The sequence below is a fragment of the Urocitellus parryii genome, chromosome 4, assembly GCF_045843805.1.
Source record: "Urocitellus parryii isolate mUroPar1 chromosome 4, mUroPar1.hap1, whole genome shotgun sequence".
NCBI lineage: Eukaryota > Metazoa > Chordata > Mammalia > Rodentia > Sciuridae > Urocitellus > Urocitellus parryii.
Window position 1 is genome coordinate 203,450,672 of NC_135534.1, and position 26,771 is coordinate 203,477,442.

At 55.5% G+C, this 26,771-nt stretch overlaps 1 protein-coding gene across 1 annotated transcript in view; it reads left to right on the forward strand.

Moving 5' to 3' along the window:
• The window catches only part of Ralgps1 (Ral GEF with PH domain and SH3 binding motif 1), a 253,995-nt gene that overhangs the window by 211,380 nt on the left and 15,844 nt on the right, over positions 1-26,771 (forward strand). Inside the window, exons 11-18 of the mRNA XM_026386271.2 lie at positions 8,376-8,502; positions 9,630-9,784; positions 12,000-12,051; positions 21,834-21,917; positions 23,144-23,249; positions 25,037-25,129; positions 25,273-25,378; positions 26,266-26,357. Coding sequence (XP_026242056.1) covers positions 8,376-8,502; positions 9,630-9,784; positions 12,000-12,051; positions 21,834-21,917; positions 23,144-23,249; positions 25,037-25,129; positions 25,273-25,378; positions 26,266-26,357 — 815 coding nt within the window. The remainder of the gene's footprint in view (positions 1-8,375; positions 8,503-9,629; positions 9,785-11,999; positions 12,052-21,833; positions 21,918-23,143; positions 23,250-25,036; positions 25,130-25,272; positions 25,379-26,265; positions 26,358-26,771) is intronic.

The following is a 26,771-nucleotide window of genomic DNA, read 5'->3' on the forward strand; positions in this document are numbered from 1 at the left end:
TGGTGCTGTGGTTGTCAACACCAAGATTCTGCCTGTCACTGAATCAGCCTTCAGCTTTTAGCTAATTGGCACTGCCTCAGGGAGGCCTCCCCAGCTCCCACCCCCAACAGGTCAGGTGCCATCTCACAAGGGCCAGCAAGCTGTGGGCCAAAGCTGGCCCACCCTGATTTTTGCATAGGAGGATGCACAGCCACACCCACCCCCAGACAGATTGCCTGTCTGCTTTCAATGGCAGAGATGAGTGGGTGGACAGAGCCCCTGTGACCTGCAAAGCCTAGAATCCTTATGACTGGCCCCCAGCCCCATGTTGCACCCTCCTGCCAGCACTCTACCTCTCCTGCACTATATGTCCCTCCAGTCATCCCTGGGCTCCTTTGTCCCATGTCTATTTTTCCCACCAGACTAAAAGCCCCCTGACAGAGGGCCCAGTGTGGAACTCCACCAGCCCAGCACAGAGGGACCCTGGGTAAATGCCTTAGTCACCTGCCTTACCCCTCAGCCCAGCCCTGGAGCTCCTGGCACCCAGTCTTGGTGGCAGCTCCAGCATGGGCTGACCACTGATTTTGCATAGCCTTCCAGGGAAGTGCTGATGCTGGCAAGTTTCTACTCAGTGCAGGGAGCCGGCACACAGGAGTGTTTTCCACCCGTCTTCCAAATCCCTGGCTTCAGCCCTGGAAGCAGGATGTGAAGGTTTGCATTGATCACCAGAGGGCTGGGGAGTGTCTGAAGGCTGAAGAACGGTCAGTGGCCCAAACTCCCCCCTCGCCACCTCAAAGGACAGAGAGGGGGGGTGCTGCTATAGCCAGGGGCAGATAGGGGTCCCCCAGAGGCAAGGACCAGAAAGGCAGCTCCAGGGAGGCCTCTCTGGGTCTGGCAGTTAGACTGAGCCGCGTGGCAGGAGCCCGACCAGACTCAGGAACTGGAATGTGCCTCATGCAGTCCCAGGAATGGGAGGAACGTAGCCTCCCTTCGTTACTCAGGAGGGGGGTTAGGCTCCACTGGGGCTCTTTCCAGCAGTCAGACATCCCCACACCTGCCTAGGAAAGGCCCCCAGATGTTCTCATGCATTCATTCAGACATGCTATGGGCCAATTGCCCAGCAAGAGCAAGGCAAGACCCTGACCCCTAGCACTCACATGTGGTGGGGAAGATAGGCAGCAAAATCAAGGGCAAGAACTGGCAGGTTCAAAATCAAAAGAAGGCCAGTGTGAGCAGGCCAAGATGGCCAGCAGCGGGATGGGGCACGCTCTAATCCTTCTCTAGCCAGCTCCTCTGCCTCGGGGCCTGGGAGGCCTTGACCCAGGCATTGATAGCAGCGACGGTCGCAGCCTCTCCAGGAGCTTAATTATAATCAAAAGTGGTCTCCAAGCTGCAGCCTTCCTTTGGCTCCTTGGATGGCCCCTAAACCCCAGAGAGGGCTGTCCCCCACTTTCCACCCCTGGGGAATGGCCATGCACTTCCAACAAATAGGCTGGGAGAAAGGAGATGAAGAAACCTCGGTTTCCAGGTCCGTGGAGGAAAAAAGGCCAGGAATGCCACATCTTCCAACCCCTGCTCCCCCTCATGTAATGTTTGGCTTACATAAATGAACTACTACTTTCCTGGAGAGAAAAACTCACGCAGAACACTCACCCTAAGAGAGGGCAAGGCACATTTCATGGTTTTGGAACTGATTAGGACATTTCCAGATTGGCCCCACCTCTGCATGGCTTTCCCAAAGGACACTTGTCCTCGGACTAGAGTCCAGGGTAACCTTGGCCTTGGCCTTGGCCTCCACAGTCTGCACCTGCACTTCAGGACTGCTCTCTGATGCACCTTTCTGTCTCCTGGTTTTATCACCTGGTACTAAGCCCTGTACTAGGGCCAGCCAGACTGAGGTTCAGAGCTTAACTCAAGCACCTGGGGACTGTAGGACCCCTGGCAGTTGGCTTAATCTCTCTGAGCCTTGGTTTTCCTGGGAACAGGAATGCTTCACACCACAGTCTCTCACCACAGGGTCACTAGGGGAGTCCCTGAGGAGGTGCTGGAAAGCCCACGCATGGCACTTGCACACTCTGCCTCAGGGGAGTGCTCTCAGCCCTCCCAGGTAGGCTCCCATGAAGATCTGCCAGCACTGCACAGGGGCCCATGGCCCTCACCCAGCTCCTACTCAGGTACTTATCAGCCGTGTCCCCCAGAAGCCAGGGTCACAAAACAAACATTTTATGACAAATACACATCCATGGTTCAGAAAGTCAGACTGGGGTTGAAGACACCTGGAGATATCATGACTCAGATGCCTGGTGCTTGCTGGGCTGGGGCTGCAGCAGTGGCAGAACACATACTTAGGGCCACTCCATAGCAGCTGGGCTTCCTCACAGTATGGCAGCCTCTAAGTCATCAGACTCCAAGGCTGGGGCCAGCTGGCTGTCCCCAGAATGAATGTCCTAGGAGGGCATGAAGGAAGCTTGCATGGCAGAGTCTTCATGACCCAGCCTCACTCTGTGAGTCAGAGCAGCCACAAGGCCTGCTGAGGCCTAAGGAGAGTGGAGGGAGACCCTACCACTCAGGCAGCAGTAATGGACTATGTGGACAGCACCCCAGCTAATTCACAGGAGGAAAATGGAGCTGCTGCCCCGTCCCTGTCCTCCCAATCACTGCCATGTGCTCACTCAGTGCCCCTGACACCTCCCTGTGACGTGGGCCATACTGTAGGTGAGGATGCCAGGGGCTCACCCAGCCTCACATGTCAAAGAAGTGGCAGAGCCGATTGCTGAGCCCAGGAGCCTGGATAGGTGTGTCACTTGTATCTAACGTGGGAAAAGCAGGGTGTGAGTGAGGGCCCCGGAGCACTCAGGACTCTGTCCCTGTTGCCCGGTGCACCTGTGCAGTACAAAAAAAAAAAAAAAAGCACCTGCCCAGGAAACCGCCTGGCACATCCCTGCATCTCCTATAGGCACTTGGAGCCAGCCACTGTCTCCACTGGTCCTCAGATACGAGAATCAGAATTCTATACCTGACTGTCACTAAATCTCTTTTCCCTGCCCTGACTGGGGTTCTTCAGGCCTGGGTGCTTGTGGCAAGAGAGCAGCAGTGTGGCTTCCTCTCCCTGTGTTCCTCTACTTGCTGACCATAGCCTAGGATGGGACACAGTCAGAGCAGTGGATGCTGTTGCTGTAGGGTGCTGTGACTTCCAGGTAGTGGTCAGTGCACCTGTCCCTCTCCTGGGAACTGGCACAGTGTTCTAGAGACTCTACCTTCCCTGACCAAGAGACATGCATATCCTTTCCAGGGACCCCTGCAGCCACTTCTGTGTCCCCTCCGAGTAGATCCCCACCACCACTTCTTACTTGCCCTCGATGTCATGCCAACTCTCCTCACAGGGCCCCCTGGTGCATGGGAGGCCTACCCTCCCAGACTGACCTGAGCACACAGCTAGCCCTCCTGTGGCCACTGCTGTCCTCTGGCTGTGGCCATATCGGCATCCTCAGGCCTGATAAGGCACTGGGAGCCCCCTAGGTCTCCCACCAGGAGGAGACATTTTGAGTCCCAAGTGGTCTGTTGGCAACCTCAAGTTCTGCTTGATGAGGAAGAGAGCAGCCCAGGGATGGGGAAGGGCCTGCCTCCCTCCAGAGGCTCCTCCCTCTGGAAACCTTTTCTGTCTTCAGAATGGCGGAGGGCTTCCATATAAGGAGCTCACGGGCTGGGAGTTGGTCATGTCAACGTCAAGAAGAAGGACCAAGCCAGGCGCGGTGGCACATGACTATAATCCCAGCAGATAGGGAGACTGAGGCAGGAGAATCGTGAGTTCAAAGCCAGCCTCAGCAACCATGAGGTGCTAAGCAATTCAGTGCGACCCTGCCTCTAAATAAAATCCAAAATGGGGCTGGAGATGTCGCTCAGTGGTCGAGTGCCCCTGAGTTCAATCCCCAGCACCAAAAAAAAAAAAACACCAAAAAAACAGAGGGGCCAAGACTCAAGCCCACTTTGCCCAGTCTCATTGTCCTGCTAGGGGCTCACAGGTACCAGGCTCCCCTGGCTCCCTGTGGCCTGGGAGTCTGCACCTTCTGTCTGTGCAGAGAGCAGGCCATAATCTAAGCCCAGTCGAGGGGTGATTGGATGCTGTTTTCAAGAGGAAATGAAGTGGCCTTCTGTGTGGTGTATAAGCTTGATCTTGGCTTGCAGCAAGGACCTGTGAGAGCTGCATGTTTGAGAAACACAAAATGTATGTGGAAGTAAATGTGTGTGATCAGTTCCCAGACCTCTCCATGAAACCCACTCAGAGACTTTCTTTCTTTTTTTTTTTTTTGGTTAATATTTATTTTTTAGTTGTAGATGAGCACAATACCTGTATTTTATTTATTTTTATGTGATGCTGAGGATCAAACCCAGGGTCTTGCATGTGCTAGGCAAGTGCTCTACCACTGAGCTACAGCCCCAGACCACCCACTCAGAGTCTTTCTGTGTAAGGGGTCCAGCATCCCTAAGAGCCACAGGGCTCCGGCAGACCCAGAAGGGCCCAAGTCCCCAGTCTGGGAACAGGACTATGTACTCAGGCAGGCAGAAAACAGAGGACACTGAGCCTTCACTTGGGCAGAAGTCCGCCCTGCACACCAGAAGCCGGGACGGTGCTGGCAGGAGCTCCCAATGGCACATGGTCGTTCCTCCTCCAGTGAGGAAAGACCCGCTTTGGAAGAGCCTCCCATTCAGATGGGTCACTCAGGCGGGACTGGAACCCAAGTCTTGTGACTCAAGTTAAGTAGTTTCCCCTCTGTCACAGCTGCCTCCCATTAATTCCCGATGTGCAAGACTTGGAAGGCGCCCCTCAAGCAGACTGGAATAGGACAGCGCTGGCCCAGGGCAGCACTCGGAGGCAGCCTGAAATCCGTGGGAAAGAGGTTCCCCAGCCCAGAGCAGGCCCTCCTCAGCAGCCATGTGAGGCCAGCCAGTGGCCTCCAGACACCAGCCCCACACGGCCTGCTCACTATCCCTCAAACCTCCCCCTGAGTGCAGGGCACCACTCCAGGAGGGTAACTCCGGGTTCCCTCCCTCTACATCTCTACCTGGCTGCCTCCTGGATACCTCTCAGCCACACCTCTCCACCCCACCTGCAGCCTCAAGTTGGCCACATCCAGTTGCTCTCCAGCCAGCAGGGGCTTCCTAGGGTGGGAGTCTGAGGGCGCCAGAGCACCTTCCCCTGGGGAATCTCCAGGCTCCTTGGAGCCTGCCGTCACCTGAGTCTGTACACACAGCTCCTTCTGCCTCCGTCGCTGCTCATGCTGGAGCTCTTCTTGCAACAGCTGGGATGTTAGATTTTCCAGGATTCTCTGGTCCTCCCTCTGGGTTCTCAAATGCAGCAGCCAGAGCTCTCCCACTCGCCAGCTGCTCAACTGGGCAGGTTACTGAACCCTCTGACCCTCAGATTCCACGTTGTCAAATTGAGATAACAATAGTACCTTCATGACAGTGTTGTTGCAATAAATAGATGCTGTGAACCAAGCATTTATCTTGGGTTCGGGAACCTCAGGGGTGCTCAGAGAATGTTAGCATTTAGCACCGTCGCCATCATGGTGGCGGTATTTCACTCCTGGTACAGATGATGCTCCTGCTGCACTGATTATTCTCATTCTCCTGTCAAAGCAGGAGTCTCTCCTGGGTTCAGTTACCTCTCCCACACTTGACTCCCAATCCCATAAAAGCAGAACATCATCTTTCTAATCCATTTTGTAGCTCTGATGCTTGGCCAGAGGCAGCCCCTAGGTCAGGGAGCAGTAAACATCTATGGGAGCAGAAGCAGGTTACTGTGTGGTTGCCCCCTCCCGGGGAGGCTGCGGGCACAAGATCACCATTCCTGTTTTGTAGATGTAGCCTGAGGGCTCAGAGGGGTGAGGTGACTTGCCCAAGACCCTTGCTCAGCCTGAAGTGCAGATACAGGTGGGAGTCCAGGCCTGGCCACCTCCGGATCCCAAGTCCTTTGTCATCAGTGTTCATTATCCTTTACCCCAACCACTCCAAGGCCATTATTAGAAGGCCCTGTGGTTTTTTCTCTTCTAATCAATGAGTGGTCTTTTGGACAGTGTTTTGGTTTCTTGAGAGAAATGTAATGAAAACCAGATCTTTTTCTTCAACACTTAATATCTCGTTCCCCACAGAGACTGTCAGTTCTCATATGTTCCAATAAAACTGCTAAAGAAACAGCCACTTAAAGAGCTTTAAAGATTATTCATGGAAAAATTATGCTGAGGAAAAATAGAGCAATCCTCTGAGATAGTCAAGCCACATGGTCAGTTTTTCCAGCCATCCGTGCCATATCAGGCCAGGCGGTGGGGACTGCACTCTGCTATGAAGTACAGAACCCCAGCTCATTATCACCACCCCCATCCTGCCCCTTCCCCTGCCCGAGGACAGGGCAAACAAACTTGCCAGCTGCCCAGCTCTACAACAGCACCAGAAGACAAGTGTCCCTGGCACTGTCACGTGGGGGCCACCCCAGGCTTGGTGGGGCAGGAACGTGAGGCCTTTCGGTAGCAGAGGGTGTCACTTACTGGCAGAGAGCCCCCCCATCTGGGTCCCAGCTGAATGGAAATTCTTCTGGTTCCATGTCAGACTCAGGCGATTGGTCAACAATGCAGGGGGCGGGGGAGTGGCCGCAACCCAATGCTGGGAGAGCAGATCAGCTCTGACACTGGCCCAGGAGGCTACGGGCTCTTCCGCTGGGGCCCCCGCCCACCCTCCCCAGCTGGTTGAGGGGCATCTGAGGCCAGGCATGCCTCCCAAGACTCCAGAGCAGAAAGGGGAGGGGGCACATCCGGGCCTAGTCCTGGACGGAGGGTAGAGAGTTGAGTAGAAGAGACGGAAGCAGGTTCAGAGTTCTGGAGAACTCAAAGTGGGAAGCCAGCCAGCAAGCAGGAACTACATGCAGAGGTTATTGTGGTTCTGTTGTTACACAGATTCTGTGGTCCATCAGATTCTGTTCTCAAGATGCCACCTGAAGCAGGAATTGGTACATCAGACAGCCAATGGGGCTGCCCAGTCAGTGGGGCCCTGTGCACAGCAGGACCCAGTGAGAAGGAGCCAGGCAAGAGTGGGCAGGCCTTGGGCAATCAGCGGAGGCTGCAGCACCCTCCAGCCTGTGGCCCTGGTGTGCCTCCAATCTTCCCTCTAAAGTGGCGATGACAAAAGAACCTACTTCGGAGAAGTCAGCGAGTCCGCGAGCCAGGACATGGACAATGCCAGCTCATTAGTGCACAGTGGGCACCAGGCCCTCCCCCTTCCTTCCTAAGGGCAGTGACTGGGCTTACCCATTCCAAATTTCCTAGAGAAGTGTCACCTGCTCCCCAGATCCCTCATACTGTCTCTCCCTGTGTTCTGTCCAGTGAGCCTCACGCCTGGGTTCAGTCCTGCCTCCAGCAGGTGGCAGCGCTGGAAGCCCCACCTTCTGGTCTGCTCAGGGTGCCCACCTGCAGCATGGCAGACTGGCACCCAGCACTGCACCAGGTTACAGCGCCAAATCAGTTAGCATCGTTATCATTTCTGCTTCATTCCAGGGCCACTAAGCTTCCACTTAAACCTCAGAGGGAGGAGCAGTGCAGCCTGACCTTTAGAAACCACTTTTGTGCACCAGGGTGGGAGCTGTGTGACTCAGGCAGTGGGACTATAATCCTCACACGGCTGCTGATAAACAAGGCAGTTCCACCCTCTGGATTCTTCTCCAGCAATACTGCAAAAGCAAAACACAGCAGGATGGTTTTCATTCTTCTTCCTCTTTGGAGTAATTGCACGAGTTGTTTCCCCCACACAGAGCCCGCCTGGGTCCCAGCATTTAAAGCAGAGGGTCCTCCCCAGGGGTGCCTCGGGGCCAACTGCAGAGCTTATGCAGAAACAAGGCCCTCAGGGACAGCCCACACTCTCCAGGTGGTTCTGACACATCCCCTGGTTAAGAAGGAAAGCCTTAAAGATCCATCCTACCAGCTGGATCCCCTTGCCAATAAAATGCACAGAAGCTTAGATGTAGTTTCAGTCCCCGCAACTGACAGGCCTTCCCTAGACCCCTCTGGCTCTGCAAAGTCAAGGCCAAGAACCTTTGCTTTAGGGTCGTGCTCCCCTAGTTCCATTTTTATGGGTTGGTCTCTCAGATGCCACCTGGAAGCAGGAATTGAGACATCAGATATCCAGTGGGCCCTGTGCCCAGGGGGACCCAGGCCATCCTGGCAGTGGGTTACCAGCCTTGGGAGTCAATGACATTGGGAGGGAAAAGTCAGCATCTGACCAGTAAGAGCTGTAAGGCCCAAGTGCATATGGACAGCCAGGCCAGGGCCTCACCCCAAACCTGGGTTTCCCATCCCTGAGCCACCACCCCACCTACTCCCATTGCCCTCCCTCTGCTCTGTTCACAGGCCCCTCTGCAGGCTCCAGTTCGGCGAGGTTCCGCCGGAGGCCCACCTGTCCTGATGCGTCTGTGGCCGGCAGCCTGCCCACGCCACCAGTCCCCAGACACAGGAAGAGCCACAGCCTGGGCAACAAGTGGGTGACTGCATAGCCCTCCCCCAGCCTTCAGACTGGCCTGCATTGGCAGGCATGGCTGCAGGAATGCTGGGAGAGCCCTGCCCGATGGGCCTCTCCCCACCCCATCCTGGGGGTTTTGGGTCTGTGGCCAGCCCACTCTCCTGAGGTTGGTGTGGATTCAGAAAGAGACCCTGGTGGCACAGTCTGTGTGCCATTCACAGGGGTCCCAGACTCTGGGCTAATGGAGAAAGGACAGAGGAGCAATGGTGGGATTCCAGAGAACATGCCCGAAGTCATCGACTCACTTAGGCCGACATTAGCGACTGTCCCCAGAGCAGTTTTCTGTCCTCATAGCATCTTCTTCACTGTCCTATGAGGCCGACAGCTGGGGAACGTGTAGGTCCTCAGCATGACTGGGAACAGTCATGCCTGTGTCCCCTGGGCATTGGGCACAGACTCCTGGTCAGATGGGTCCATCCTTCCCTCCTTCCCTCTCTCCTGCCTGCTTTCTTCCCGTCTCCTCCTTCCCACCCGCCCACCTTCTGTCCTCCCTACATTCCTTCCTTCTACCACTAAGGCTCCGTCCCAGCCCAGCCTGGAGGAGCTCCGGGGCTGAGGGAGGAGAGGGTCGCTCTCTGGGTACCTGGCGTTTCCTTCCCCTCCATAGATGCTCTGCCACACACCTGTGAGGCCGAGGTCACTGAGAGCCACGCAGGCCTCTGCTATTATTATGCATGCTGTAAGAATAAGTCCAGTGAGGGTCACAAGGTGATGTCCCTTGCAATTGTGAGGAAGTGTTGGAGCCAGGACCGGGCCAGGTGCTGGTGACTCCAGATCAGCCATGCTGGCCACACCCACTGCGCCTCCCTCGCGCGGCCTCATCGCTCACAAGCCTCATCTTCATCCTGAGAGACAGGCAGGGCAAGCAGTGTTAGTTGCTGTAGATGGATGGAGAAACTGAGGCTCTGGAAAAGGATGTGACTTGCCCAAGTTCATGCCATGAGAGGGCAGGGCCGGACTGTCCGCAGCTCTGGGCAGAGCCTATTCCTGCGGCTGCACTCTGGACTCCCGCCCCCAGAGCAGGTGCAGCCACCATTACCCTGCAGATAAGGAGCTTTGCCTTCTTTCTTCCTTTCCATTTCCAGTATGATGTGTCAGTTGAGTGTAGTTGAGAGTAAAAGTGCGACATTTCCATCGGAGAAAGCCAGGCACCTTCTGGACGACAGTGTCCTAGAGTCCCGCAGCCCCCGCAAGGGCCTCACCCTCACCTCCTCCGCCGTCACCAATGGACTCTCCCTAGGTAAGCGCTCCAGCCTGCACACCACAGGCAGGGGGCCACAGGCCCGGCGTGTGCTCTGTGTCTGTCTCTGTCACTGTGCCACGCCCAGTAGCACCTTGCTCCAGGGAACCCAATGCCCCTCACCCTTCCAGAGGTGGCTCCCTGCAGAAATCCCCTGGAGCCTCCACTTCCTAGCCTCCAGGGCTTCAGGAAGAGCCCCAATGCCCTCCTGCTGTTAGTAGCCCTGAGTGTGGTGGGCAGGTGGAAGAAGCAGCTGAGCACACGCTTGAGTCCTTGTCAATGCCCAAAGCCTGGCTGTTGCTGCTGTAGCACTTGTGTCCCAGGCAGAGCTACAGTCGGGACACTGCAGGGCAAAGCAAAGCAAGCTGCTTGGGGTGGCAGCTGGATGGGACACTGGGTTGTCAGTTGGGTACTTCTCTTTATGCTGAGAAACCAAATGAAGGAGGACAAAAATGTGGTCTTCAGGGATGAGATTGCACCACTGAGCATCAGCCAGAGATGGTGCTCATATCAATGGAGGGGACAGAAATCGTACTGCTGAGGCCGGGACAGGGGACACAGAAGTAGGGCTGAGGCCAGCCTTGAGCTGTAGTCACAGAGCCATGCTCCTGGTGCCCAGGTTAGCTGAAGGCAAGGTGGACGCCCCTTGTCATTACTGCCAGCAGACCAGTGCCCTCTCCAATGGCCCCTGCCTTTCAGTGTGCCTGTGCTTGCCTGTGCTTCTGTGGCCGGTGTATCTGTGTGTCTGTCTGCTTCCCTTATCAGGGAGTTCTCTCAGGTCTGGTGGGACAGAGAGTTGATCTGGCAAAGACTATAGGACAGTGGGCCAGGAGCAAGGGGAGGCAACAGGAAACCCAGGCAGGACTTTCGCGTCCCGTGAACTCGGGAATTAGGGCAGTCTCAGGTTGCGGCCGTGTCAGTCCAGGGGGCAGCTGCTTCCCATCCCCAGAAGTCTGTGACAAGCAAGCTGTGTCTGCCTCTTGTCATTGGAGGAGGTCGTCCTGTTTGGAAACTGGCAGGGATGGAGGAGAGCTCGGGACAGTGCATCCCCGCTCACAGGTGTGCCTTGGAAGAAGGTTTCGGGCCATGTGCCAGGAAAGACCAGTTAAACAAGGCGAGCAGGCTCTTCCAGGGACCTTACTGTGCTCATCAGCATTGTGACCCCTCACAGGGACCCCTCAGAGCCTATGGGTTCCCAGACTCCACTCACGGACCCCTTTTCCTTGAAGTCTGTGGCAGGAGAGGGGTTCTGAAGAGCACGCTCTGGCAAATGCGGGCCCAAGAGTATTCAGCTGGGCTCAGAACAGCTGTTTAACATCCAGGAAACTGTCGGAGCGGTGCCTGAGCACAGGCCTGCTCTTCCTGAGGCAGAAGATGAGTGAGGTGCTGTGCTGTCCAGCGTCCAGGGGGAGATCACGAGGTTGTTTGGTTCTGGCTCCTCAAGTCAGGGAACTCAAAATGTTTTTTTGTTTGGGGCTGAAAGTCCCTGAGTAAGTGGCCACGTGTGCACGTGCCCTGCTTGGAGCAGGCTTGTCCATCTTTCCACCCTCCACATGAGAGCCAAGGACTCTTCCTTGCTCCTTCCGGCTGCTTGGCTAGGTGCTCTTTCAGGCAAAGAGCTCGACCCTCAGAGCATCTGAAGTCTGAGAAAGTACAGAGCATGATGTGTGGATGCTTGAGTGACAGGAAAAAAATCTCTCCTTGGAGAGGCTCCCGTGGTCTGTACAGAAGCAGGGTGTCCCAGTCAGACCCAGGTCCAGGCCCACAGGGAGGACAAGCATGGTACAGGGGCACAGTCCAGACCTTGTCTCTCTCTCCGTGGCCAGGGGTCAGCAGGGGCACTCCCTCAAGACTTCAGGCCAATGGGAGTCAGCCACACTGACTAGCATCTAGTTCAGCCCTGACCTTGCAGGTAGAAGTGCTCACATGGCCTCTGTGAGGTAAGGGTGTGCCAGCCCTGCGTCCCCTGAACCAGTAGGGAGGCCTGAGGGCAGGCAGTGAGAAGGCGGCGGATGCCCCGCCTGGGGAACAGTGGGACAGGATGGTTCTTTCAGCCCTCCCAGATCAGAGCCAAAAATAGCAACAAAAACTCACATCAGGTTGTTGCCCACAGACTGGAAGCCATGGCGAGCTCAGGGGCCTGTGCCCAGTGACCTGGGAGACAGCCCCCTCTCTGCAAGGCCACTGCACTCACTCATCTGTGTTCCTTTTCCAGGCAGTAGTGAGAGCTCAGAGTTTAGTGAAGAGATGTCTTCAGGGCTGGAAAGGTGAGTGTGGCCTCAGCACAGCCTCCCTCCTATCCCACCTCAGGCCCCAGGGAGCTGGAGACAGGCTCTGGCAGGGACAGCCCTGCCCCACTGCTGTGCCTGTGCTGGGTGGCCTGTGGCTCATCAGCTGGAATGAGCAGGAGTGTGTGGAGGTCCTGACCCCTGCACGCTGTGTAGCTCCACTCCTCCTCTGGTCCTGGAGTCAGCCCAGGAGCACTTCTTCCAGCCCAGCCACAGGAGACCCACAGCAGACCAGGTCTGCCATGTGAGCTCTTGAAACTGGAAGCTGGAGAATTGAATAGTCTTGAGATGGGCTCGTGGCTCCGCCTGGTGGACTCTATGAGTATTGCACCCACACGTCCTCGTACCCTGGGCCTGGCATTTACTGAATACCACCCTACTGGGCACTGGTGACAGTGAAGAGGCCACCCCTGCCACGCACCCTCTTGGCTCCTTTGGCACATGGTTTGGCTTCCTGTGCAGAGCCTGTCTGCCGGGGTGTCCAGCCTCCCACTCAGGAGATCACCCACATGATCCACACACCCAGGCTTCCTGGGCCAGCACAGGGCTCTGGGACCACTAGGAAGCTGTTAATGGGTGTCTGCAGGGCTGCTGAAGGTCAAAGTCACCTTGATGGCACAAGGTCTGAGGACAGGCAGGAGGAAATCCAGTGATGAAGAATGTCCCAGAGAGGTAGGCCTTCACTGTCCTTCAGGGTGGGTCCCCCACCAGCATCCAGGGGCTTTGCCACAGAGTTCTCCCGGTGTCCTCACATCTGCACACACAGTCACACTCCCACCTGCATCTTCACACCCTGCCCATCCTCACAGCTCAGACACTTGTCCATGTGCACTCACGTGTGCATGCACAAACACATGCACACTCACACACTTCCATGTGTATGTGGGCAACTGCACCACACACACATATGTGAGTGCACACAACTTACACACACGCCGCTTCCAATGCTGAAGCTTCTGTTGCCTGAGCCCCCATGATCATAAAGTGACCAGAGGGAAGGTCGCTCCCATCTAGCTGTTCCTCCAGGCAGAGGGGCTGTCATGGTCAGGAGCTGTGCTGGGCACTCCCCAGGTGCCGCCACCTCTGGGCCTGTATGTGGACTCACGTAGCCTCAGTGCTCCCCACAGCAGCATGTGTGCTGTCCCCATTTTGTATGGGGCATGCAGAGAGATGAGGTGACATGCCCGCTTCACACTCATCTGATAATGGCGGAGATGACCCTTCTCCATACCCTCCTGCTATCGAGGACCCCCTCTTCATTGCCCCACCCCCTAGCCTGAAGACTGGCAGTGACAGCTATAGGGACTGGCCCAATGTCACCAGTGTGTCTGTGAGCCCCAAGATGGGGGCAGGGAGAGGGAGCGAGGAGGCCATGCACACTCAGAGGCTCTCTCTCTGCCTTCCCCGCAGGGCTCCTGGAGGGACATTTGCTCTGTTCCCGTTTGGGGAGCTCAGGCAACCCACCCCGGCCACTGGAAAGGAGAACCTGGGGCCAAGAGACATATTCCAGAACAGTCAGACTCAGTCAGAAACTCCTGGGGACACCTTGAAAAACAGGATGACACACAAGCCAGCATCTCCCCTAGACACAGGCCAATGGGAGGACAGCAAATAGGAAACTGGCACAGGGCCAAGGTCCAGCAGAGCACCACAGAAACCTCCCAGTTCCTTCCTTCATTCCTTCACTGGCTCATTCCTCCATCCACTCATTTATTCATTTAGTAGCTGTTTAGGCAACGACTCCCTGCCAGAACCCTCAATGGTTGCTGATGGTGGGCCACCCTGAGGGGTGTTGAGCAGACACAGAGCTGCTAGGAGGGAGGAAGGTGCAGGTCCTGGCCGGGGGCTGAGCGCTATGGGCTGCAGCATCTTACAGCGTCTCAGTCACTATCCATCGAATATCCATAGCAGGTGCATTTGGGGTGGTATCTCCTCTGAGCACTGGCTCCCAGCTGGTGTATCCACACAGATACCCAGCCCTGCCTCCAGGGCCCTCAAACTGCCCTGCAGGGAGGGTGACCTGTTTCTCATTGTCTTGTGACCTAGCTCTTGGCCAAACCCTCCTGGCTGTGGGGAACAGGAGTCCACTTGCTTCAGGAGATGCCAGTGGAGTTATGATGTCCCAGCCTCATGCAAGCTTGATGATTCAGCTGCCAGCTGTTCCCACTCTCCAGCCCTGGTGGCCAGGCCACCAGTCCCTATTTCTACCCTGTACCATCCTCTGCTCCTGCTTCCTTGAGAGCACCTGAGTTCCAGGGGAAGAGTTTCCTCTCACAGCTTGAGCATCCTTGTTCCGTGTTGCTGTTCCCTCACAGTTGTGTGTCACCACCTGGGTCCCTTTACTGCTTATCTTCAGGCAGCCAGTGCTTAGCCTGGGTCCTCCTTCCATTCCCAGTTTTCCCCAGGCCACAAGTTCCTCCTCTTTAAAGAGGAGTTGATCTCTGGGTGTCCACTCTGGCCCACTCAGAATAACAAGGTGAGAGAGAGGAAGGGGTCTGGCTAGGGCAGGGGAGCAGCATTTTGACCTGTCGCTCTGAAGTTCAGGAACCATGACATTCAGTTGACCAGCTCCCAAGTCCCCCAGCACCCCAGGCCTGGTGATAGACTTGGCCTGGACTATGAAGAGAAATGGAGCCAGGTACCAAGTAAAAGGCAAAGAGGCCCCAAGCCAGAGACCCCCTACCACACACAGCTTCAAAAGTATATCCAAATCACCATTCATGCCACCATAAACAGGTGAGCAGGAGAATTCCTATTGTCAGCCAAAAGGGAGATCATCATGGTCTTGTGAATTTACCTTCCTCAAGTCTACACACATGGATGTTGTCAGTGAAGGGCTCAAAGGTGGTCCTCGGTATCAGTCAGAGGCCAGGCCACACCTCGCTGTGTTCCTGAAGTGTCCGGCTTCAAGAACTCCCACACTGTGCCTGGGGAGCCATGGACCACTGTAGAGGCACTGCACCTGCTCTTGCTGGGACTGTGGAGTAAGGAGACAGGGAGCGAAAGACACCTTCCTCTGTGCTCCCCACCCTGTGTCCCCTCATCCATGTCAGCCCTAGCAAAGTCAAGGGCCTGTGGGGCTGGGGAGGAGCAGTAGGCCAGGGGTCAGTTGGTCATCCCTCAGTCCCTGGTTGCCCCAAAGGCCTGACTCTATCCTCAGGGCCCAGAAGGACTGCCAGGTGGTGTTCCTGAGCCATGGTCTTTGTCACTAGGGAGCAGGGCAAGGGTGGGCCGCTTTTCTCTGTGACTGTACCAGTCGGCCCTGATCCATGGGGCCACAGGTAGAATGAGAGCCCCGCAGCCCACGGAGTGGGGAGGTGTCCTTGAAAGACATTTTCAACCTGGGCCTAATGAGCTGGAGAGTGGGGGCCAGGGACTCACACTGAGCTGGGCTCCAGCCACCTTCAGGCTCAGGGAAGTGAAGAAGGGAAAGGGCCGAAAGTCAGGCGGGCAGTGGGGCAGGCGCTGTGTGTCTGACTGGAGAGGGAGGTGTTGGCACTAAGGTGAGAGCAAGAATATTGTCCCCATGGTCAGCTTATCCTAAAAGAGGTTTGTTTTTAAAAAGGAACAAAATGAATCATGCACACACATGGGTGTGTGCAAACATGCACCATCTCATTCATCTTAATTGTCTCTGGGTTGTAGGTTATTGAGAGACTTTTGTCCCTTGTCTCACCTGCATATTCTCCAGATTTTCCACAATGGCCAAATCTTTCTTTTCTACTCAGAAAAATAATTAGCACTTAGCTTTTTAAAGATATCATCAGAGATGATTTCTGACCAGTTTTAAGAAGCAAAATATGAAGGTGCGTCCCTGAGTTCACCACAAAGACCTCGGCAACCGTTTCCTGAGACCCAAGGGGGTGAAGGGGCTTCTCATGTGGGAGATGAGCCATGATAGGGTAAAGGGAGAACCAGGAGAGAAGAAGTGCCCTCAGAGACCCAGCTACCAGAGGAAGCCCCTCTAGGGGGACAGGGAAGAGGGCAGGAGTGGGCAGCACTCAGCTTCTCTGAAGCAGAGGGTCCTCTTCCCTCCCAGCAGGGGTGGGGATATGCAGGGAGGGAGTCTGGGCTCATGGAGCCTTAAAGAAGCCATGTGCCAGGGGCCACTGTGGCACTGGGGCTATCCAGTGGGGCCGGTGTCCGGGGGGACCTGCACTGGTTGCAGGTTTAGGGTGACTTCTGGAGGGTGTGATGGGCTTAGCAGAGGCCTAAGGGCGTTTGGTGAAGACGACCTTGGTGAGCCCTCAAGGGGTCCTGGGGCCTGAGGAGGTGGTGAGCTCTGAGGAGGCCACTAGAGGTCTCATGCAGGACGGGTGGGCTCTGTGACATGTCTTGCTCTCTAGAGTCCCTAATGTATATTTATTTTATATTTTATTTAGAGACAGGGCCTGAGGTCAGGGCCACCTATGCTCTCCATCTCCCGGGGACCCCCTGGCCTCTAAGCCTCAGTTCCTTGGCTGTGCGCTGGGAACTGCAGAGTAAGCCTGGCACACCGTGGGGGTGCTCTATGGCTGAAATGAAAGGGGACTTTCCAGAGCTTCCCCCAAATAGGTGCCTTCTGCCGGCAAGCATGCCACCCAGGCCAAGGCTGGGCAGAATCTCCCCCAGTGGCATCTCAGTCAAGGTGGGTGGGCAGACTGGAATGAAGTCAAGTTTTCACCAGCCCTTGTTGGTCTTCAGGGTGGTGCTGCCTCGTGGGGAGGGCCCTCTAAAGGGTGCTGCAGGCAGTTGACCCTGGCATTGCTAGGGGTAGCGAGGAGGGTGAGAGATGCTCTGTGTGAGGTTTCCTGATGAGCTTAGCTCACAGAATTGCCTGCCACCCTTAGGGAGACACATGGAGAGTGGAGTCATGGAGGGCTGCAACAGGTCACCACACCTGCTACCCCACAGTTTTTTGTTTGGATTGACTTGGTTTGGTATCAGGGTTTGAACCCAGGGACACTCAACCACTGAGCCATATCCCCAGCCCTTTTTATATTTTATTTAGAGACAAGATCTCACTGAGTTGCTTAGGGCCTTGCTATGTTGCTGAGGCTGGCTTTGAACTCTTGATCCTCCTGCCTCAGCCTCATGAGCCACAGAGATTACAGGCATGCACCATCATGCCTGGCTACCCCTCACAGTTTTAAAAATATACATTTCCTTTCTTGGGGTCAGAGGACTCTGGACAATGCCCCGGTTTTTCCAGGACACAGGTGCCTCTGCAGATCAATACTTTGCAGTATTTCAGAATAATTAGGCCAAGATCTGGAATGAGGGGTCCCCTCAGCTGCCATGTAGCTGTGTGAGTGGCCATGCTCAGGTGACTCACAATGACCTCATGCCCTCTGCCCCCACACCTGTGCCCAAGGCCTGGGATCCCAGCTCTCATTGCTGCCAGCCCTTCCCAAGGTCCAGTTTCCCTGGGTTCATCCTTGGACTTTGGATCAGGCTACTCTGCCCAGCCCCTGGCGTGGCAGCCCTGTTGGGTGACTTGCCAAATTCTTGACTGGTTTCCCCCCAAAGGTGCCATCTCTTGCTTCACCCCTTTAGCTCCCAATCCTAGAGCCTGGCAAGTGAGGCTCCTCTGAGAGAGGAGTGGCAGGAGTTGCTGATCCCCTGGTTCCAAAGGCTTACACTTGACTCTGTCCTTGCCTAGGGCAGTCAAGGCTGGGCCAGGCCAGGCCAGCTGATGCTTCACAGAAGCTGAGAAAACTCTGCCCATGGCTTCTCTGTCTAGCACCACAACTCCTGCATAGCTGGTACCTAGAAGGTGAACAGGACTGTCCTGCCTGTGTCTGTCCTCCCCTCTGCCTGTCTGCTCTAGTCCCCCCGGCCCTGCACACCAGATTTCTGGACTTCTCGCTGCACAGAGGGGAGGATGGATGCTCACAGCTCCCAGGTTATGTGTGGTAGCTTCACCCAGCCACTGAACCTGATGCCCAGCCTCTCTGATCTAGTTCCTAACAGCCAGCAGAGAAAAATCTGGCTTGGATTTGCCTGTTGTTCTGTCCTTTCAGCTATCCAGGGAATGGAGACATGTAGTCAGTGTGGTTCCTAGGGAACTACCCAGTGAATAGGGACATCTCCCAGAGAAGGAAGGACAGGTGGCTCACAGAGAGCAAGTGTCCTTCAAAAAATGCTGCAAAAAGGGCTGTCCCAGGGCCCAGCAGAGTTCAGAGTAGCACTTCCTGCCTATCAGTGAGGGAGACCATTAGACAGTGGCCCGGATGAGCCATGCCTGATGGGCCTGGCCTCCAGTCTAGGGTTTGCCTGTGAGGTCAGCATGGTTGATGAGCAGTGCACCTGGGCCCTGCTGGGGGTGTACCACTCTGGTGCACTCCTCCCCAAGTTCTATGCACTTGAGACGGGGTGGGGAGCCTACCTCTGCTAAGACCAAGATTCCTGAGGCCTCACAATGGCTTGACCCAAGGCTCCTCTCGAATCCTCTGCTCCCTAGACTGGCAGCAAGGGCTCAGGCTTTAACCCTCGTGATAACTACAGCCTAATCATTACTTAGAAAACAGTGCCTTAGCCAGTCTGAGTGCCCCAGCTGCTGCCACCTCAACAGCCTGCCCATGCTTCCTCTTCTTTGTGTTGTGACCTTGGGCAAGTGGCTCCACCTCTCAGAGCCTCAGATTCCTTATCTGTGAGGCAGGGATCCCAGTGCCCACCTCACAGTGTTGTAGGATCGTGGGATAAGGAACAAATACTGCTGAGCATGTCGCCTGGACCCACCATTCCATTGCTGTCACCACCACCACCATCATCACCAGCATGACATTATCGTCATTTTTCCAGCCCTGTGGGACGAAGGAGTTCCCCTGGTTCCAGCCTGCATCTTCCCCAGAGAAAACCTCCCATGCACCCCTCAGTTGCCTGCTTGTACCCCTCACCCTCAGCTCTGTTCTGGAGAGCAGACAGTCCAACTGGCCTTCTGAGGACACATTGTGTTGAGCCACATGTCCCAAGAATGATGGTAGGAAAGGTGCCTGTGGCTCTGGAGTGGGAGCCCCCATGGGAAATCCCATGATTTCTGTGGTTTACCAGATACCACTGCCCCCTCATCCTGCAGCTCTGCCCTGAACACCCACATAACAAGTCTTTTCAGAGCAGGGAGGGGGTCAGGCCGTCTGGCTCCTGTGACTGAGGCTCCTGGCTGTGAGGTGCCAGCCTACCAGGCCAGCTGGAATGCTGCCTCCTACAGCTTGCAGGGACAGAAGGCTGGCCACCGTCACTCAGAGCTGGCCCTGGAAAAAGGTCACCATCCTGCTGCCCTTCCAGACCTGGTATGGCCATCCCCAGCTCCAGGGAGAGCAGGATGTGGCTTCCACAGTCGGGAGCAGTGAGATCGGCTCAGGCAGACCTCGCCCACATGTCAAGACGGCCTTCTCTGAGCACTCATTTTCCCACATCTGATAACAGGCCAGCAGGGTGGGACAGGGCTGGCTTCTCCTTGAGCCTTAGTGTCCTCATCAAAAAACAGGCATGAGAACTGTGTCCCTCTGCAGGGTCGGGTGATTCCTGGTGGAAGCCCTTAATTAGAAGTAAGCAGCTGGCAGCCAAAGCCCCAGGAGAATACTCATCCTAGAAGCCCAGGGACAGGGGCCCTGGCAGGTGCCCCAGCCCAGGAGATCCTCAGGCCTAAGAACTTGGTGGCCACACAGCCTCACAGACGCTGACACACTTCAATCACAGTGCAAGCCACAAGGGAGACCACAGTGACGTGCCCGTGAACAGAATGCCAAGAAGGCCCCACATGGACTAGCCATGGACGTGGCCCACGTAGGCTCTACCATGGCCCCTCTGCCTCTCCCTGCACCTGAATGGCTCTGGCAGATCTGGGTTCACATCCTGGCTGATGAGGCTTGTGCCACCATCTGGTAGCTTCACATTGCTGAGCCTCATTGGGGGAATAATGGTGCTTAAACGAAGCTTCCAGGAGTGAGCATGAAGACCTGGCCCAGGTTAGCACCACCCCCTGGTGACTCCTATCCTGCCATGCCCTGCATGCTGGACTCCCCACTCCCGAGGGCCTGAGAAAGGACTGCTCGTAGGTTGCAAGATGCCGATCTCAGCCTGTCCATCAGCAAAGGCCATCGGTGGAAGACACAGCCACGGGCTGCCTCACAGAAGCAGGAAGAGCGACAGCAGGAAGGTGGCAGCACTGCCTGCCCTGAGAATCAGCTGGTGGCTGTGGACAGTCCTATTGTCACTCACTGTCCTAGAGCATGAGAAGTGGGCAGACAGAAGGGCCAAAGGACCAGCTCTGGGAAGGCAGCGCCATCCCTGACTCCAGACAGGCTGCAGCTCTGAGTGGGAGCCCAGATCTGAGGAAGAGACTTCCCTGGCAGCTGACTCACCCACAAAGGACAACACTGTACAAATGTTTGTCGTCATACCCTAATCAAAACACATTCAGGCTGGGGAGGAGAGCGGCCCCGCGGCCCACCTGTTGCTGTCCCTAAGCAGCACCCTGCGGCACAGGCTTGAGACCTGTTGTGCAGCTGCTGCACTCAGCTGTGAGTCTGTGCTTCCTCTGTTAGCAGACAAGAGTTGGCCACAGGTCCTCTGCAGGATCTCACGCACACACCGTTCCAACCCTCCACCAGGGGAAGAGACAGGTGCAGTTCAGCCTGAGGGCTGGGGTTGGGCATCCCAGGCCTCTCATTTGTGCCACAGCTCATGGTAGGGCAGGGTCAGTCTGGGACCATCAAGAGACCCATTGCATGGAAGACCTGGAGGCCCAAGCACAAGCTGTGGCATGTCATCGCCTGAAGAGGAGGGGTGATGGTCAAAGCGGGGAGCAGCCATCCCACACGGCCAGCAGACTTCTATCAGCCCTGAACTTGGGCCCTGAAGAGTGGACCTGATGGCCATTAGAAACTATTTGTCTTCAGCTAGAGGGTGAGGCCCTAGGCTCAGTGATGGCACTATGTACCCACAGCAGGCAGAGAGGGTGTCCAACACAATCCGCGGGTGCTAGTGTCATGGGGCCAGTACCTAGGCTGGCATGGACAACGGGGAACATTTGCAAAAGAAGCAGGGACCCTGTCTGACTTTATACAGGAAGCTACATTTTCATCTGGCCCATGGGCAAAGAAAGGGCTGGAGTACCCTGCAGGGGAGAGGAGGAGGCTGGCACAGCAAGTGGATTCTGGGAATGAGTCTCTAAAATAGAAAAGGATACAGAAGGAGGAAGGCGAGGCTGCTCATCTCCCCTGGAAAGGTTCAGGGTGAGGGAAATGCCAGCAGGAGGCCCTGGAGAGATCCTGGCTCACAGGCTCGGAATGCTGATCAGGTCACCCAACCAGTCTGCAGGGACAGGGACAGCTGGACCAGCAGAGGAGGCCATCCAGAGGAGAGGACTTAGCAAACAGCAGGATCCAGCTATGTCCTGGAGAATGGGGATGCTGCATGTGCCCCAGGCCCAACATGCAAGGCTGCCCACAGTTCTGTGCTGGCATGCACTTGACGTGGACCTACCATGGACTGCATGGGCCACGTAGCGTCCTACATTAAACATGACAGCCTCACACTGGGGTAACTGGGAAAGGGGAACATTAATAAAAAGTTAATGAAATAATCACCTGAGGCTTAGGGACGTTCCTGGACAGAGGCCCTGAGGGGTGAGTGTTCACTGACCTGGAGTGGGCAGGTGGGATGTGCTTGCAGCCTGAGTGAGGAGCCTGGGGAGGAGGCTGACCCACATGATCTGAGGTACTCATAAGTCTAGTCTTTCCAGGCCGTCACTAAAATTCACCCCTTTTCCTCCGAAGCAGGGGACGTCTCTATGCCACGCTGGGGCCCAACTGGAGGGTTCCAGTTCGGAATTCTCCCAGAACCCGGAGCTGTGTGTACAGGTATTCATTTTTTCATTTTTTCATTTACTCAACAAATAGCGAGGGTGCAAACCTCTGTGCCAGAGGCTGCTGAGGAGGTAGATGCCTCCACGATGCTCCACCGGGCACACTGATGATCCCAGAGGAGGTGCTGGGGCTCCAGGGGAGAGGGGTGGGGATCTGGATTGGGAAAATGATAGGAATAGGTCAAATAACGGAAGGGGACACAGGTGATGAGTGTGCTCCCAGCCAGAGAGAGCCTGGGGTGCGGCTGTGAGACCGGGAGGGCTGGTGACCTGAGTGGAGGAAAGGCTGTGTTATACAGGGGGGCACAGGTGAGGCTGGGGAGTGGGAGGAGCTTCATCCAGCATGGGCAAAGGTGGTGACCTGCCCCTTGAAAGCAGCAGGAGGTGGGAGGCATTGGATGTAGGAGGCATCAGATATAGGAGGGGTCTGGTGTGGAGAGGAGGCAGAGCAGGGAAAGCCCCTGGGCAGTGGTCCAGAGGAAGATGCAAATGGCCTGGGGTGGGCAGGGGGCAGCTGGGGAGGGTGGGGGGTGGGACAGCGAGACTTATTTAGGACCTGGGATCAATAGATGCTTGGAATTGATTAGGTTGTAGAGCACAAGAGGAGACACACCCCAGGCTTCTGGCTGGAGCAGCAAGTAGGCTGGGGGAAGGCACAGGAGAGCGAGGTGCCCCTAGGATATCCAGTGAGCAGAAGCACGCAGATCTGGAGTGCAGGACAAGGCTGGGCTGACCGTGCCCTCCCATGTCATCACCCATGTGTGGTGCCTGATCCACAGCAAGCCTGGAAGAAAAGGGCCAGGGGCCTGGGATGTGGGGACCCCCTCCCTTCTTGCCACTGCAACCCACCACTCCCATATCCTCCAGTGCTCCTGAAGCACAGAGAGGAGGGGCTGCCAGAGCTGGAGCTGCAAGGCCCCTCGTTCCTTGGGTAGAGGAAGCACATGGGCGGGAGAGCCCCAGAGCAGCCAGGAGGAAGGCGTGACAGAGGTGTCCTCTGGATACGGTGGGCTGCTGCTGGGGCTGGGTTATGCGACACCTGGTGACCAAGCCTCGAACTCTGCAGCCTGTATGAGCCCCTTCTGTTCCCTGTGCCTTCCCTTCCCCAGCTTGGCGTTTGGGAACATCATGGGCTCACCCTTGGGCTCCAAGGGGCCCCCGTGAGTGAAGGTGCCTGGGCTCATCTGTTTGGGCCAAGTCTGAATGGTGGTCTCCCCTCAGCCCTACCAGCCCATGTACCTGTACCCTGGGGAGCTCAGCAGCTGTGCCCACCATGGAGGGTCCCCTGAGGAGGAAGACCCTGCTCAAGGAAGGACGGAAGCCCGCAGTAAGTCAGGAGCACATCTGCTGGCAGCAGTGTGGATAGCAGTGAGCAGTTTGAGTCTAGGAACAGCCAACCAGGCTTCCGCTCTGGCCAGGTCACCAAGTGGGCAAGGGTCTGAGTTTCCACATCTGTAACCTGGACCAGATTGTGCCCCTTCCTGGAGGCCATGTGTGGCAGAGCGTCTGTGCACAGAGTGCATGGGTGAGCTGGGGCTGTGGTAAAGGGCTGGAGGGCAAGTGGGAACCTGGAGACCCAGGAGGCTGAGTGGCCAGAGCACATCAGCTGCTGTGTGGCATCCTCATATGCAGAGTCCCTTCCTCCCTGGCAGCATCCTAAGTTAATGGAGGAAAGCACAGGGCATCAGGAGGCCTTTGGCCCCCACCATCTCCTGTGCTGGACTCAGAGGTCATGGTCTCCATGACCCCACATGGAAGAACATCAGCCCCTTGTGTGACAAGTTGCTGACAAGCCCGTCAGGAGCTGCAGGTTCAGGCAGCACCTGCTCTGGCCTTGTCCACTGCCAGAGTCATCTGGACTTGCCCCCTCCTACTGCCATCCACTGTGCAGCTATTGGGCCCACCTGCCCCCTCCAGGTACCCATGGAGCCCCTGCCTTGAGTTGCCAGTTGCCTTGTGAGTGAGGAGGAGAGTCTCTGCTCCAGCTCTGGCCACACTGATCATTTAGACCTACAGTGTCACAACACCTCCTGCAGCATGGGGACTTCAGTCTGTCCTAATGTATAAACCTGCCCACTTCTCTCCTGACCAAGAATGCAGGCCTCAGTCATTACCAGGCAGGAACCAGACAGTGTCCTTGAAGCATCATTGTCCCTAATGCTGGATGACACCTCAGTGAATGATGGAATCAGTTCAGTGGGACATGACCAGGATTTTTGAGTAGAAAAGAATAAAATAGAAAAAAAAAATCTCTGAGTTCCTCATATGTAGTGGAGATTGGCACTGTTTCTTGAACTCTTTACATGCGTGTTGTCTGTGTGCCGGGCCCTCTAGTGTCAGTGAAGAGTCTGAGAGCCACTGCTTTCCCTTGATGATGATGCAGTGCCACCCAGCAGGGAGGGGCCTGAGCACGGTGGTGCAGAGCAGCTGGCTCCTTCTTCCTTCCAGGGTGGAAGATTTGCTTTACCTTTTCAGAACCAAAAGCCCCCACTGGAGTGGTTTTTCCTAAACCGAGGAGCAGAGTCCCTGAGCAGGGAACCACACCTCTAGCTGGTGACAGAAGCTGGCCCACGCCAGGGCCCTGCAGGTTTTCTGCTTCCAGGCATCAGTCTCCTCCAAAGCTGTTCACTACAGATGTTATGCTTCTTCTAGTCACTGCTTGGCATGGCTGTATTTTATTTTATTTTAAATATTATTTTTTAGTTGTAGCTGGACACAACACTTTTATTTCACTTGTTTATTTTTGTATGTGGTGCTGAGGACCAAACCCAGGGCCTCGCATGTGCAAGGCGAGCACTCTACCGCTGAGCCACAACCCCAGCCCCATGGCTGTATTTTAAACATGCTTTTTTCCAGGACCCTCTGAGTTCAGGTCAATGGAACATGTAGGAATTAGGCCCTGAGTTCAGCTTCCCTCCCACCCTGCCCTCAACAAGGTGGAGGGCCACATGAGGGAATGAGAGAGGGGCCCCTCCTCTTTTCCTGGGTGGAGATGGCATTGCCAGGGGTATGGCAGGGGGCAGTGAAGAGAGAAACCTGTACTGGCATTGATGTGGTGACCAGGCCACTCTGTCCCCACCGTGTGTCATCCCTCTGCCTCCCCTTCCTCTGTAGCTGTCCTCATGGACCAGATACTGGGTCATACTCTCAGGATCCACCCTCCTGTACTATGGAGCCAAGTCCTTGCGGGGCACAGACAGAAAACACGTAAGTCAGGTGGAGAGGACACCCACACCAGGACTTCACTGGACTTCATCCAGTGGGGGAAACTTCTGTGAGCTTCAGGGGTGGGTGGGAGGGAAGCTGGCCTGGCACAGGTAGGCCTCCCGGCTCTCTGTTGCTCCCCTCAGTATAAATCCACACCTGGCAAGAAGGTCTCCATCGTGGGCTGGATGGTACAACTGCCCGATGACCCCGAGCACCCGGACATCTTCCAGCTGAATAACCCTGACAAAGGTAGGCAGCAGGCTACCGGCACCGCACTCCCCCATTTCCACTTCTGCCAAAGGTGCATCTCAGCACATTAGGACCTTTGAGGCTTCGGTTTCTATTTGTGTGAGGTTTGGTGTCACCCACAAGTCCCCTCATTAGTCCACAAAACTTCTTAGACCACAGCTGGTGTGTCCTTTGAGCAGTAGCTGCAGGAATCAGTTTTGTGATTTTGCCTCAGGCTACTGAGGCCCCTCACTCCTGGAGCTGGAGCCTCAGTGTCTTGGAATAAATAGCAATGTGGGGTGAGGCAGGGCTGTGGAGCTGGGAAGGTCTTGGGTTTGGGGCATTTCAGGAACCCCTGACTTAACTATAACCACAAGATTCCAGCTGTCCAGGTCCAAGGCCAACTCAGAAAAGAATTCTGCAACTTCCAAAAACTCTAGTCCCTGTGTTTTTTTTCTAAGAGGAATCGAGGATATTTTCATATCATGTCTCATTTGTACCTATCTCAAAATATCACTTCTGTTCATCTTTGAAACACAGCAGTGTCAGACCTGCCACTAGATCTATTATTAGTGCATCAGTATAGCAGAATGTATAGATGATGTCACTCAGCTTGTTTGGGGGTTTGGTTTGATAACTGCTAATGATTTTTTTGGTATTATACTTTGGACATTTAAAATGATTATTCTGAGAAGGGGCACACAGGCTTCACCGGACAGCCAAACATGGCCAAGAGCCTATTCCAAAAACACAGGCCAAAGGAACATGGGAGGCTGCCTCCCCTGCCAGCTCCGGCTTACCCAGGGCGCCCCTACTTCAGTCACTCAGGCACCTGTTTTCCTTTACATGGTCACAGGCGACTGTCCCATGTGTCCCTCTTCTCAACCAGTGCTTTCTCTGCCCATCAGGCAATGTTTACAAGTTTCAGACGGGCTCCCGATTCCACGCAATACTGTGGCACAAGCATTTGGATGATGCGTGTAAGAGCAACAGGCCTCAGGTAAAGTCCCCTGAGTACCCTCCCACCCTGGGCACTCAGCCCTTTAGATAATGGGGCTCCCTTCTTCCCTCAGAGCCCATCAGCTCTGCTCCTGGGCACCCTCCCTGGGTCAGCATTTTCCCTTGGGGCAAGGCACCCCTTCTTAGCTTAGAACAAAGCCCAGTTCCAGATCAGAACATTGAATCTGGTTCCTGTGTCTTTCCCACTAAAGGAAACACCACAGATATACCCACTGGGGGAAGATGAGGTGGCAGGTGTGATATCAGTCAAGGAATCAAGTTCCTGCATCATCAGGAACTTTACTTTGGTCATCCCCCAAAAGTAAACTTTTTGGGAATACTCAAAACTGATGAGAATAACAGTAATGGCTAAGTTGCTAAGGGCCAGCCATGTGCCAGGCAAGGGTGCTGATGA